This window comes from Dendrobium catenatum, unplaced genomic scaffold (genome assembly GCF_001605985.2).
Source record: "Dendrobium catenatum unplaced genomic scaffold, ASM160598v2 fragScaff_scaffold_370, whole genome shotgun sequence".
Taxonomy (NCBI): domain Eukaryota; kingdom Viridiplantae; phylum Streptophyta; class Magnoliopsida; order Asparagales; family Orchidaceae; genus Dendrobium; species Dendrobium catenatum.
This window is the reverse complement of record NW_021318832.1, coordinates 881,530-895,858: the sequence shown is the minus strand read 5'-3', so window position 1 is coordinate 895,858 and position 14,329 is coordinate 881,530. Positions and strand designations below refer to the sequence as shown.

The window sequence follows — 14,329 nt, the reverse complement described above, 5'->3', positions numbered from 1 at the left end:
CTGTTGAAATCCATGGAAAGTATAAATTTGATGTTGGGTACTTTGTGCGAGATATGCCACAAGTTATCTCGTAGAAGGGAGTCAAGAAAGTGCAAATAGCTTAAACTTCTCTCACTCAAGACTACTTGGGCAATTCTTATAAATTGAAACACCCAACTCTAAATGATGAAAAGCTCGTCTTTAGTAGATAGCACTATCAAGCATGATGAAAGTGGGGTTCCATCTCATCAAAACATCATGGTGTGAACCTCTCTTTCCATCTAGACAAATCTATTTGACACAATCAAGAAACTTTTGCTTCCTTGTTTAGGAGCCTTTCATGTTCTTAACACTTTCCCTGATTTTCACTATTGAACCATCGATCTCCTTCAAACAATCTTGAACCATGAAATTAATAATATGGGTTGTACAATGTACATGAATGAACTCACCATCACATAGCAAATTACCATATAAAGCTAAATAATTTCTTAAAAATTCAAGTGACACATTGTTTGCTGATGCATTATCCAAAGTAATGCTGAAAATCATAGACTCTATTTCCCACTCCATTAGAAGAGATTGTATTTTTTCAAACAATACAATGCCATCATGTGGGGGTGGCATGAAACCAAAGTTAATTGTATTTTTTAACAAATATAGATGATTAACTATGAAATGCATTATTAAACAAATAAACCCATCCGTATTTATAGAAGTCCAAATGTCTGTGTTAAGCATACCTTTCTATTTTGAAGTGCTCCGACCCTTGGAGTTTCACCTGTTGGCTAAGCCATTGAAATGTCATGGAAAGAGTGTTGTCATTTGTTATAACATTGCCAAATTGTTGTAACCATTATAATGCTAATACCAAATTAAAATCTTGTAGGGGAATCACAAACAAATCCACCATCATTATGTAGTTTTGTAATTTTATTGGGTCATTTGCACTTTTATATTTTTAAAGCAATGAAATAGCATTTCCTATAAGGACTTCAAAACTCTTTAGTTGGTATGAACAATAAATGTAGATATTCATTCATGCTTTGTTGAATTAAATTTTGGGTCATCCTCTATCAATAAGGAGTTGAATTGACAAGTTTTGAATAGAACATTAGACACACAGTGTGTCTCACAATGGTTGACCAAGGAAGACGTGTAGCAAAACCATGGGCTAGTGTGCAGATGTGAGTTTTGATTCACATGATAGTTGTTGCTTGTAAGCATAGTCATCTTAATTTTGTTCATCCTATTTTTCATCATCAACAATCATTAGTGTGAGCATTGAACCTTTATAAATGTGATTTCAATGGAAATGCACCTCATCATAATTGTACTACAATTCTTTTTTTAATTTTTCCAACATCTTAATAGTAGTGAGGCATTTGATTAGAAATTGTTGTTTCATAAGTGCAAATTTTGTCGGTAAATAAAGTAGGGGTGGAGGTCTGGGATGGACAAAGTGTGGGGAGGGTTGCATTGGTAGTAGAGAGGAACAACCATCTAACTTATCTTCAATTATCTTGGTTTGAAGAACCAATTCAATTAATATGAGAGATGAGGGTCTTGTATTTCTATTTCTTATGGATTGTAGCTTGAAGTCTCAGTTTAAAACAACTTCATAAAAATTATTCAACAATGCTAATAACTTGGTTGGATAACTGCTCAAATTATAATTGATAATTGGCAATTGAGGATTTTTAAGTTAATTTGGCCAGCTCACCTTATAAGTCACAACATTTGAAAGGACTGGAGCAGTTGTTAGGAATTATGACAATAGATGCTTGATTTTTAAGAGCCAAAGGAACCATTCTTAGGCATTGTCATCCATATGGAATGTTGTTAAATGGAAATTATCAGCAAATGAAAAGCTTACAGAGATTGTAATATCATTCTATTTTCTAAATCTAAGTCTCTAAAATATTGTTAGAGTAGTGAGGTTTGTTGTGCTTATTAATTTGAATGAATTACTTCTAATGAGTCCCGACAAGGCATTGTCTGTTTGTCGACGACAATCGAGACACTCAGTTGGTTTTTCATTATTTGCAATAATTAGATTAATTGCTCTTATTTAACTTATGGTAATATTATTTGTATTTGAATTTTTCCTTGTATGTATATGTTTTCTATTGATATCCTTCAAAATTTGGTGGAGTATAAGTGATTTTCAACTATGAATGGGCACCTTCAATCATATTGAATGTATAAAACTATTTTAGATAGCTAACAACAAGATCACCAATGTCAGTTTCATAATATAGAGAAACTAATGGCAAGGAGGATAAATAGCCAATTAGAGCTAGAAGGTGGCTCCTATCTATCCTATTTTACGTTTCTTACAATACTTAATTTTCCACTAAATATTCTTTAATAACCATCTAACAATTTGCTTTGGAGACTTCTATATGCCTTTATCCGATGTCTAATACTTATTTTATTTACTATGTATTAGCCTTGACACTTTGGAAGACAAATTACCATGTTTGTCCGCATGATGATCAATTTGTTGCCTCATTGTTTTTGTTGTCCTGCCATTCATTTGCCTTGGTGGTATATAATCTAATAGTTTATGGAGAAGAGGATGATATAATTTGAAAGGGATGTAGACATAATAAGAATATTTCTATTCAAAATAAAAATTTGAGAAATAAATATAAATTAATGATATTTAATCAATCATAATAAAATTATCATAAGATATAAAAAGTAAATTTCACAAATTTTTCAACCACACCAAAATCTCCGAGATATTTAATATTTAAAATATCGATAAACAAATAAATTGGAATGTCCTAAATAACCCTTAAATCAATCCAAAACTCCCTTGCCTACCTCTCTACCACTTTTCCTTCGTTCCATTACCTTAGGTCATCTCCAACCGAACGCTAAACGAGTGTATGGAGTCGTTCCGTTGCTCCAACGGAACGTGAAAATTTCCACCATTTAATTGCAGGTGAACAGTGCGACGCCAATATGCGACGCCAATATTGGCGTCGCACTGTTCACTCACGCCATTTTTTACTCTCAACCAAAAAAACGTGTAAAAAGGAGAGTCGTTACCTTCTCAAAAACACCATGCCAAAACGGCCTCATAAACTGCCAGACAGCAGTCATCTTTCGATCGTATGACTGAGTCAAATAGCATACGCTGCATCTGCACCGTTGCATTACATCCTAAACCAATCCTTTCCGCACAATTCTCCATATCGCATACATTCCTTACGTATAGAACATAAAATTCAGCATCTCTCTAACAATCGATCATCTCAAAGCCATCATACTTCGACGCAAACGCAAATAAACAATGCCAGATAGATTCGCCGTAATTTTATCCCTTGAGCTCTCTTTCTCCCTCCTCTCATCTCGAAACTCTGATTAGGCCCTGTTGGAAGAAAAAGGGGAAGCTTGCTTTAGCTCTTCCGAACTTTGTATCTAGGGTTTGTATCTTTCGGTGCTGGGAGGGAGATGGACGCGGCGGATACGGACATGACGGATGCGGGTCCATCGAGGCATCAAGCAGCGGTGGCGCAGCCGCCGGGCCTCGAGAGCATACAGGCCACGCTAAGCCGTGGCGGACGCTTCATACAATACAATATTTTCGGTAACGTCTTCGAGGTCACTTCCAAGTACAAGCCGCCTATTATGCCAATTGGGAAAGGGGCCTACGGGATCGTGTGGTACGATTTCTCCTTTTTTGGTTGAGAGGTTTAGATTTTGTTTTTTTTTTTTTTGAGTTTAGGTGCTGGATTTTGAGGTGGAGGGTTTGAGCATTTGATTTTGATGTTTCGACCTTAAAAATGTTGGCTCCTTCGTGTTGATGATTCAGCTCGGCGTTCAATTCTGAGACGGGCGAACAGGTGGCTATCAAGAAAATTGCGAATGCTTTTGATAATAAGATCGATGCGAAGAGGACCTTGCGGGAGATTAAGCTGCTTCGACATATGGATCATGAAAATGTCAGCGAACTCGTCTCTCTTTTTTATTTTTACTGTGAGAATGTGCTGCGTTAAAATCATCTTGCGTTATGGCTTATTTATTTAATATTTTAATGATCTTAATGAAATCAAACAGTTTATATTCACAAAGTTCTTAGATTATGGCTCAGATTTGCCTAGCCTTGTGCAGGCTTCTTCTACTTGAACAACGAAAATAGTTTTAGGTACAATTACATATATATAATATTTAAATTTTAATTATTTACTAAATTGACACCTTATAATTAATTTTATATTCACATCCAAATATCAAAATTATAATAAAAAATTAAAAACCCAACTTGTATTTTCTACTTTTGACAAATTCCTAGTGGTTTGATTGTGGCAAGCTCAAAATACGTGAAAAAATGACATGGACGTTAGTTTTGTAAATTGTTAAAATTTTAATGTTATGCATGTAATTCCTACATAATTTTAAGGTGTTTACTGTGGTAGTTGTTATAAAAAGCCTAGTTATATAGAAACTGACAGCAGGTGTTTAATGTGGTAGTTTTTATAAAAAGCCTAGTTATATAGAAACTGACAACAACAACATCAAGCCTTTATTCCACTGTGTGGGGTCGGCTACATGAATCCTTTTTTTTTCATTGTGCTCTATTAAAGGTAAATTCTCATTTAAATCTATTAAAAAGAGGTCATTTTTAATATTTTGTAACCAAGTCTTTTTAGGTCTACCTCTATCTTTCTTAAAATTAGTTAAATCTTATACATCTACTTTTCTAATCAGTTCATCAGAAGGCTACCGTTTTATGTGACCAAACCATCTAAGACGGTTCTCTTTTATCTTATATTCCACTGGAGCTACTCCAACCTTTTCATGTATATGCTCATTTCGTATCCTGTCTCTAAGAGTAAATCCATTTATCCACCTGAGCATCCTCGTCTCTGCAACACTTAACTTAATATTATGCTTCTATTTTAATGGCCAACATTCTGCACCATAAAGCCTTATAGGTCTAACCACCATCTTATATGGAAATTAAAAAGTCCCAAAAAAGTTCTTTTGTTAATTATAGTTTTTCTATCTTTGTGCTAAGTATAATTTATTTTACTTAATTATGGATCAATTAAGATTAGGTTATTATATTATCATTAAATCAAACTCATAATATATCAATTTTAGTTATTTTGTCAACTCATGTCTTAACAAACAATCACAAGTCTTACAACACTTTAAATAACTATTTTAATTTGATTTAACCCAACAGTAATATGTTTTTCTCGACTAGCATAACACCATATAGCACAACCCAACATTAGTAGAAAACAATGGAAGACATAGGCTTCGTTTGGGGCAACTTTCTTACTGTTTTCTAAAACAGCTTTCTAGTACAAAAGTTTTTAATTAGTTTTTAACTGATGCTTTAGATCTTAACTGAGTTTAATGAAGTACTTTTGTGGTCCTATGCACCTATTTGACTTTTTGTACAAGATTTAATTTAATTAAATTTAGGTTATCATAGGTAGAATTTATTTGGCAAGTATTGTTGTGCTGACCTAATAAAGCTGAAGCATATTAACATAAATAAGTTAGGTAAAAAGAAAAAAAGAAAATAAAGAAGTTAGGCCTTTCAAACAAAAATAATTATAAAAAAAATAAAGAAGTTAGGCCTTTTCCTTTGGTAAAGCTTTGAACATCTGCAGCATCTGTGTTCCTCTAACATTTGATCTTTCCATGAGAGGACCTCATTCACAATCTTGAACGCATGATGTTAGTTTTTATTTGTCAAAATAACATTGGGATTTAACAACAAATGACCATTGATTGCTCATATTTCAAGTGGAAGAATACATTTTAAAGGCATGATAATTGTTGTAGAAATATGCATGGTGATGGTTTTAATCAATAAACGTGATGCATGAAAAGAAATATCCTCTATGATCAGATGTCATCAGCTTAAAAATTTAAATTGATTAATGTGGATGTTTTCATTGGAGGCTTATCATTTGTGCTTCTTCAGTCTTCTAAACAAGAAACAAATCAAATGGTGCCCCTCAAGAAAGCATATATGCTTGAACTTAGCGGTCGGGCACTATTCTTTGAATGTACTTTTTTTTTTTCTTCTGATTAATGGAATAATGTTATCTGCTATCCTCTTCTAGGCTTTCTACTTTAGAGATGCTTCTGCCATGGTTACTTGTAGTTACTAAATATCAATTTTTCTCCTCACCATATTTTATTGGCGTGCAGGTTGTTGCAATCAGAGATATAATTCCAACCCCACAAAGGGAACCATTCAATGACGTATACATTGCTTATGAACTTATGGACACTGATCTCCATCAGATAATTCGCTCAAATCAGTCTCTGTCAGAAGAACACTGTCAGGTTATTGTTTTCCTCCTTATAATACTCTTAATGCTAAATGATGGAGGTTTATTTTGAAAGTTAGATCTTATCTTTTTGTCTAACACGAGTGAATTGATTTCCATAGATCAGATCTATCCTTATTTTAAGTAAAAGAGTTTTACCTTTATATTCACGATTCATGTTGCATCAGCGGAATTCTTTATAATACTTAATCACTCTGATTTGAAGAAGTTCCCTGGCTGAATTGCTTTGACTTCTTGCATGTTTCATTTTTCTTAAAAATAAAGAACACTTAAGCCTTTATGTCCCAAGACTTGGATGAAAAAATTGGAGGGTTGCATTAGGTAATCGACAACCAACGTAAAACTTGTCGAATAATCATGACATGAATCTTTTAATACATTGTGTTAATGCTAGGATATTCTCTGGAAGCGACGCATTGTATGACCTGAATACAACGACAAGTGAGCAAGGTCCACTGCACCGGTGCCCAAATGCAGTGTTAAATAGGCAAGGGTTCCCACATCATGGACGGATGTGTGCAAAGAAGCTAGTTCATGAAACTAAAATTAGAATAAGAATTTGGAATATGGGTTCTCTTATAAGCAAATTAATAGAATTAATAAATATTATGATCCATATAAAGATAAATATTCTATATATTTAGGAAACTAAATTGGTTGGAGAGAAGGCTAAGGAAATTGATAGTTTATGATTTAAATTATGATATTCTGGTTGGAGTCATACTAGAAATAGTGAAGGTGTGATTATAGATAAGAGTATGAAAGATAATATTGTTAAAATTAATAGAATTGAAGATAGAATTATTGTTTTAAAGATTGTTGTTGATTCTAAGATTATTAATATTATAAGAGCTTATGCTCTTTAACTAGGTTTGGATATGTGTTCAAAATTAAAATTTTGGAATGACCTAGAAGAATTAATATAAAAAACTACATCTCGAAGAATGAGTTTTTATTGAAGAAGATTTAAATAGACATGTTGGTAGAGTGGTAGATTATTTTAAAAGCATTCATAGTGACTATGGCTTTGGAGCGGTTAATGAAGGTGGTAAAATCATATTAGATTTTACTTTAACTTATGATTTTATAATTGCTAATACTTTATTTAAGAAAAGATATGAGCATCTCATCACTTATAAGAATGGATATAGTAACATAGTTGATGATGGAATTAAAATGTACAAAAAAATATAAAAAATAAAAGGATTTATTATAAAATTTGATTTTGCTGTAAAAGTTCTGATAATTGAGAAAGATATAAAGTTGTCCGTAAGGAGTCTAAGAAAGCAATTTGCAATATAAAGATTTTAGCTTTTAATTATTTATATAATATATTAGATGCTAAGGAGGGCATATATATATATATATAAGTTAGCTAAACAAAAAGATAAGAGTAGTAATGATTTAGTTAAGTGAATTGTATTAAGGATGAAGATCAAAAAGTACTTTAATTAGAAGAGGATATTCAACAAAGGTGGATGAGATATTTTGCTAAACTTTTTAATGAAGATTAGATGGGCTGGCTCAAAACCTACAGCGGGCGGAAGCCTGCAAGGATCCAGACTTGAATTGGCGCCCACTTAGGGGTGGGGTCCATGATTTAGGGAAGAGAGAAGGGGGCTATTTAGTCTTTTTGGCTATTTTTATGTTTACTTTAATTAGGAGTTTGTATTAAGGTTATGACATCTTTTTGGTGGCTAATTCCTGAAGTTCTCTTTTGTGTCTTGGGCTCTAGTGGCTTCTAGTGAGTTTTGGAGAGATTGATCCACTCGAATATAGGATCGTTTGTATCTTGCTATTTCTTTTCATCTCCTAGCTGTCCAGAGTGTTTTTCTTGTGTTTTCATCCATAAAAATCTAAAAAATCTGCTTGGTTAATCTGCTGAATTTTTTATTTCAGCAATTTTTTTCCTGTTTTCCTATTATTTCCTATCAGATTATGAGAATGCGATTGATTTTAGTGACCTTAGCACCTGAATGAAAATAAAGATTTTTGTTTTTATTGGCGTATTAGTAAAATTGAAATAAAAGAGGCTTTAAAGAAAATGAAGTGTGGAAAAGTTGTTGGACTTGATCATATTTCAATAGACCTGTCAATATTGGACCCGACCCGAAAACCCGACCCGAACCCGACCCGAAAATTTCGGGTTCGGGTCAACCCGAACCCGAACCGGGTCGGGTTCGGGTTGACCCGGAAACCCGAAATCGACCCGGTTTGACCCGTTTTTAATTAATTTTGGAGGATTTTAATGAATTTTTATGAAATAAGTAAATAATATTTCAAAAAATTATAAATATTATTGCCCAAATTAAATTAATCTTGATTTATTTTAAATTAATTGAAGTAAATCTACCCTTAATTTGATTTAAATTTAAATAAAATGAATTAAATAAAAAAATTTTAAATAAATATACCCGAAGCGGGTCGGGTCGGGTTGACCCGGACCCGAACCGGGTCGGGTTCGGGTTCGGAAAACCGACCCGTTTGCAAAAACGGGTCGGGTCGGGTCGGGTTGAACAGTGTCGGGTCAATTTCGGGTTGGACCCGAACCCGACCCGTGACCCGTTTTTGACAGGTCTATATTTCAATAGAGGTTTGGAAATGCTTAGGAGATGAAGAACTTTCTTTGCTTGCTAAACTTTTTAATATTTTTATGAAAACAAAGGATGCCAGATGAGTGGAGAATAAGTTTGTTGATTCTTATTTTTAAGAATAAAGGTGATGCACGAGATTGTTCGAATTATAGAGGAATTAAGTTAATGTGTCATTCTTTAAAATTATAGGAGAGAGTTATGGAACATAGGTTGCGGCGTGACACTAATGTTTCTTAAAATCAATTTGGATTCATGCCAGGTAGGTCTACTATGGATTCTATACATTTATTGAAAGGTTTGATGGAGAAGTATAGAGAGAATAAGGAGGATCTACCTATGAGTTTTATTGATTTAAAGAAAGCATATCATAAAGTTCCAAAATAAGTGCTATAGAGAGTTCTACATAAGAAATGGGTTAATATTGTTTATATTCAAGTCATTAAGGATATGCATGCAGAAGCTATTACTTGTGTTCAAACACATGGTTGTTTGACCAAATATTTTCCTATTTTAGTTGGATTACATCAAGGATCAGCCTTAAGCCCTATCTTTTTTTCTTTAGTCATGGATGTTCTCACTAGATAGTTGCAAGGGGGTGCACCCCCCCCCGGTGTATGCTTTTTGTTGATGATATTCTTCTTGCTAATATGACTACAGAGGGAGTTAAAGGTTAATTTGAATTTTGGAGCTTAACCTTCGAGTTTAAAGGTTTCATTTGAGAAGATCTAAAACTAAATATATGGAGTGTAATTTTAGTAATAATAGATCTAGTGGGAGATTGTGACTATGGGCGGTCAAGTCATTAATAAGAGTACCCGTTTTAAATAGCTTGGATTTATTGTTCAGACTTATGGTGAAATAGATGGGGATATTATTAGTAGAATTCAAGTTAGATGGTTGAACTGGAGGAATGCATCAAACTTGTGTGATAGAAAAGTCAAACTTAATGGAAAATTCTATAAGATGGTAGTGAGACCTGCAATGCTTTATGGTGCAAAATGTTGGCCATTAATAGAGAAGCATAATATTAATTTAAGTGTTGCAGAGATGATGATGCTTAGGTGGAAGAGTGGTTTTACTCTTAGAGATAGGATACGAAATGAGAAAATATGTTAAAAGGTTGCAGTAGCTCCAGTGGAAGATAAGATTAGAGAGAGTCGCCTTAGATGGTTTGTCCACATAAAACAGTGGCCTTTCGATGACCCGATTAGGAAAGTAGATGTATTAGATTTGACTTATGTTAAGAAAGGTACATGTAGACCTTAAAATACTTGGCTAGAAAATATTAGAAATTACTTTTCTTTATTAGATTTAGATGAGAATTTGATTCTTAATAGGACATAATGGAGAAAAAGGATTCATGTAGCCGATCCCATTTAGTGGGATAAAGGCTTGTTGTTGTTATTATTTAGCCTTTATGGCAACATGTGTTGTGTAAGTTAATATTTTCATTCCCATGGAAGATTATGCTTTGCTATTTATGTGTTGACCGTTGTGATTCATCCTTCTCTAAGAATGTAGATGCTTAAAAACAGTTCTTTTGAAAAATGCACATCTTGCCTATTATTGCTGTCACACCCTTGGTTCAATAGGAAGTACATATAATTACAAAACTAGTGAAATATGCAATATTTATTTGCATGATGAAGTGGTTTTTAAATAACTGACTCATGGTTGCTAGTTGAAGTCTGAATATAATAAATTCCAGGCGATTAAATATAATCAATTCCTGATATCCAGAAATGAAAGTCAAATTTTTTTAAATGAAAGCCCAAACGTAGGTAGTATGTGTTCCTCAGTAGGTCTACTGCAATCGATGTTGATCCTAGATAAGGATCCCCCCAATCAGGTGAGTTGAACCTACATGGCATCAATGTTTAAGTTTGTATGATCAACTTAATTTGCAACACAAAATGTCAATTTATATATGATGCAATGGATGCCATGAAATGAGGGCATAAATTATTAATAAACTATACAGCTAAATCTACTTGTGGCATATGCAACTATGCTTGCTTGTTTGAAAATTTAACTAGCTGACGTGTGCTAATAAAAGAAAATACCAGACCTCATACATAGTATGTTATTAATGATATACAAAACATCTATAAACCACTCAAACAGAAAGCATCCATATGCTTTTTCCATACAAGGAAAATCCTATGGTATGTCCAATGTCCAGCTATACGATACATGTTGGTAAATTACAACCACCCTGAAGTTAATAGCAAAGTTGTCAGCAACCTGAGTTAATCAGCCATTGTAAGAATCGTGAACGTCAAGCTCCTTGGCCAGGCTAGCCTGAAATAAATAATTGATGGTCTACAATCGATGATGAAATGATGTGAGGATGAAGAGAATTCATGCTGTGGCAACAAGGAGGCCTGTCCGAGGATGCCTCAGGTGCAACTATGCGAAAACCTTATCTGCTTTTTAGCTTACTGTGTCTTGTTTGAAGCTTGGTGTTGTACCTTTCTTTCGCATTTTACATCTAAGCGTAAGAAAGTGCCAATTATGCCTTAAGTAATAATCAATCATCAGTTATAGGCAGAAGGGAAGAAGAGGTAATAAGCACATTGCAGTGTTCACCATGGGATTAGTGGAGGGGTTGAAGGGATAGAAATGTGAGAGGAAGGGAAAATCAGAAATGAAATTGAAAATGTCTAGTGCACGCTGAACTCGATTACTGGTTAAAAAAACAACTCAACGAATGAAGCTATGATTCTTTGCTGATCCAAGCCTTGCTAGGATCTCTTACGTGTTGGTTTACTATAGGCCCAACTTGAACTTGCTTTTTTTGAGTTTGGGTTAGGTTGTTGTAGTTTGTGCACCAATGGATTTCAGCATAAGGGATTACTGAGGACTTTGTTATCTTCTACCTGCCTACAAGAATTAAACTTACAAATAATCTTCCAATTTGTTCAGATTGACAGTCTTATGTCCACATTGGAGTGAGGTGCTGATTAAGCTAACCATCTTGATTTGTATGTTGAGCACTGTAGTGAGGTGCTGAACTTTTGGTTGACCATCTATGCAGGAGTAGATCAACATCATTATGATTGAGGTCTTAATATTCTGTCTTCTGGCGGCCTGTAAGAAATGGCTCTTAAGGCTTGCCATACTCTTCCCAATATTGGGGAGACATTACAGATTGTGGAGGAAAATATGTACAACATTGTCACGACCCGACCCGGCTAGCCCGAATTAACGGGGCGGGAGCAGATAGTCATACAGAAACATCATAAGATAATCATTTCATATAAACTTTTCTTAACAAAATATAAGTATCCTTAACACTGAAATATAAGAAAGAGCCACTAAAAAACATCAAACTTAATTGTTCCAAATTGTATCATCCTATAAGCTCTTTAATTGATCATTACTAAACCTTTGCTGTGATACCACTCTTGTCACGATCCGGCCCGGCTAGCTCGGTAAAAACGGGGCGGAAACAGTCGGTCGTACGGAAGAGCATAATTAAACATAAACAATTTTATTAAAGACTTTAATATCAGTACATAAACATCATTCAACATTAAATGAAAGAGCCACTAAACAACATCAAATAAAAGTGTTTCAAACTTTTTCTTCTCACACAACTACTAAAACATTAAACCACAATTACATAAATTCCAAATCACTGTTCATACACAGGTACAAACTCAAACTCACAAACTACACAGGAACAGAAATAAAGACTCAAATAGAAAGCATAAAAGAGAACATTTTTTCTTGAGGTCCCTACGACGATATGTGTATGGTCGTCATGCAGTCATCACTTATCTCCCGAAAAATATTTTCAAAGGTAGGATGAGCTAACACTCAGCAGGTAATTCATAGCTCAGTTAATTTCATAAGATACATATAACAAAAACTTTTACAAATGGAACTAATTCATTTCATTGTGCAAGTCATAACATGTAAATTTTTAATCTTATATTCATTTTCCTTTCTTTAGCATTACGTTCATTTCATTCTTTCCTTTCATCATTTTCATATGTAATGCAAATGCAAAAATGCTTATGTTAAATGTATACACCCATCCCTGAAGTACCAGTGTTCGTACTGATCAGGTATACAGTCAAATTTTTGGTCATTTCCTTTACCATTTGGCTCCGTAGAACCCCATTACCATTTGGCTTTTGTAAGCCCCTTTACCATTACCATTTTAGCACTTCCGGATCAACATGCACATGAAATTATTATTCAATTTAAATAAAAATGATTGAAAGAATACCTTATAATTTCATGTTTTTATTTTATGCATTATTTGTAAAGCATTTAAAGCATATGAAGAAAAAATTTATGAAGCTTATGAAAGACAAATTGAGCATAATTGAAAGATTTAAATTGAATAACAATTTCATGTGCATGTTGATCCGGAAGTGCCAAAATGGTAATGGTAAAAGGGTTTACAAAAGCCAAATGGTAATGGGATTCTACGAAGCCAAATCATAAAGGAAATGGCCAAAAATTTATTCAGTACCTGATCCGTACGAACACTGGTACTTCCGAGACGGGTGTATATATTGAACATAAGCATTTTTGTATTTGCATTACATATGAAAATAGTGAAAGGAAAGAATGAAAGGAATATAATATTAAAGAAAGGAAAATGAATATAAGATTAAAAATTTACATGTTATGACTTGCACAATGAAATGAATTAGTTTCATTTGTAAAAGTTTTTGTTATATGTATCTTATGAAATTAACTGAGCTATGAATTACCTGCTGAGCGTTGGCTCATCCTACCTTTTAAAATATTTTTTAGGAGATAAGTGATGGCTGTACGACGACCGTACACATATCGTCGTAGGGGACCTCAGGAAGAAAAGTTCTCTTTTATGTTTTCTGTTTGAGTCTTTATTTCTTTCCCTATGTAGTTTGTGAGTTTGAGTTTGTACCTGTGTATGAACAGTGATTTAGAGTTTATGTAATTGTGGTTTAATGTTTTAGTAGTTGTGTGAGAAGAAAAAGTTTGGAATACTTTTATTTGATGTTGTTTAGTGGCTCTTTCATTTAATGTTGAATGATGTTTATGTACTGATATTAAAGTCTTTAATGAAATTATTTATGTTTAATTATGCTCTTCCCTACGACCGACTATTACCGCCCCATTTTTATCGGGCTAGCTGGGCCGGGTCGTGACAAACAATATGATTGAAGTCTGAATGCTCATTATCTTCTAGCAGCCTCTAAGTAATGGCTTTTAAGGCATGCAATAATCTCCTCCCAATATTGGGGAGGAATTACAAATTGTGCTGGGTGGTGATTGGTGTATCTGGCATTAGGTTGTCTAGGTTTAGCCTGGCAGTATATTTTTTGTTATTTTATTCAATCATTTTAATTTTTTCCATTTTGCTTCTCTCCTACTGAGAGTGAAGACAACCAAGTACATTTAAAATATAAAGTTCATTAAAAATTT

General features: G+C 33.7%; 1 protein-coding gene across 1 annotated transcript in view; it reads left to right on the top strand.

Moving 5' to 3' along the window:
• Positions 1–3,167: 3,167 nt before the first annotated feature.
• LOC110109873 (mitogen-activated protein kinase 1) overlaps positions 3,168–14,329 on the top strand; it is a 33,992-nt gene continuing 22,830 nt past the window's right edge. The window contains exons 1-3 of the mRNA XM_020841117.2: positions 3,168–3,656; positions 3,806–3,935; positions 6,166–6,303. Coding sequence (XP_020696776.1) covers positions 3,445–3,656; positions 3,806–3,935; positions 6,166–6,303 — 480 coding nt within the window. The 5' untranslated portion in view covers positions 3,168–3,444. The remainder of the gene's footprint in view (positions 3,657–3,805; positions 3,936–6,165; positions 6,304–14,329) is intronic.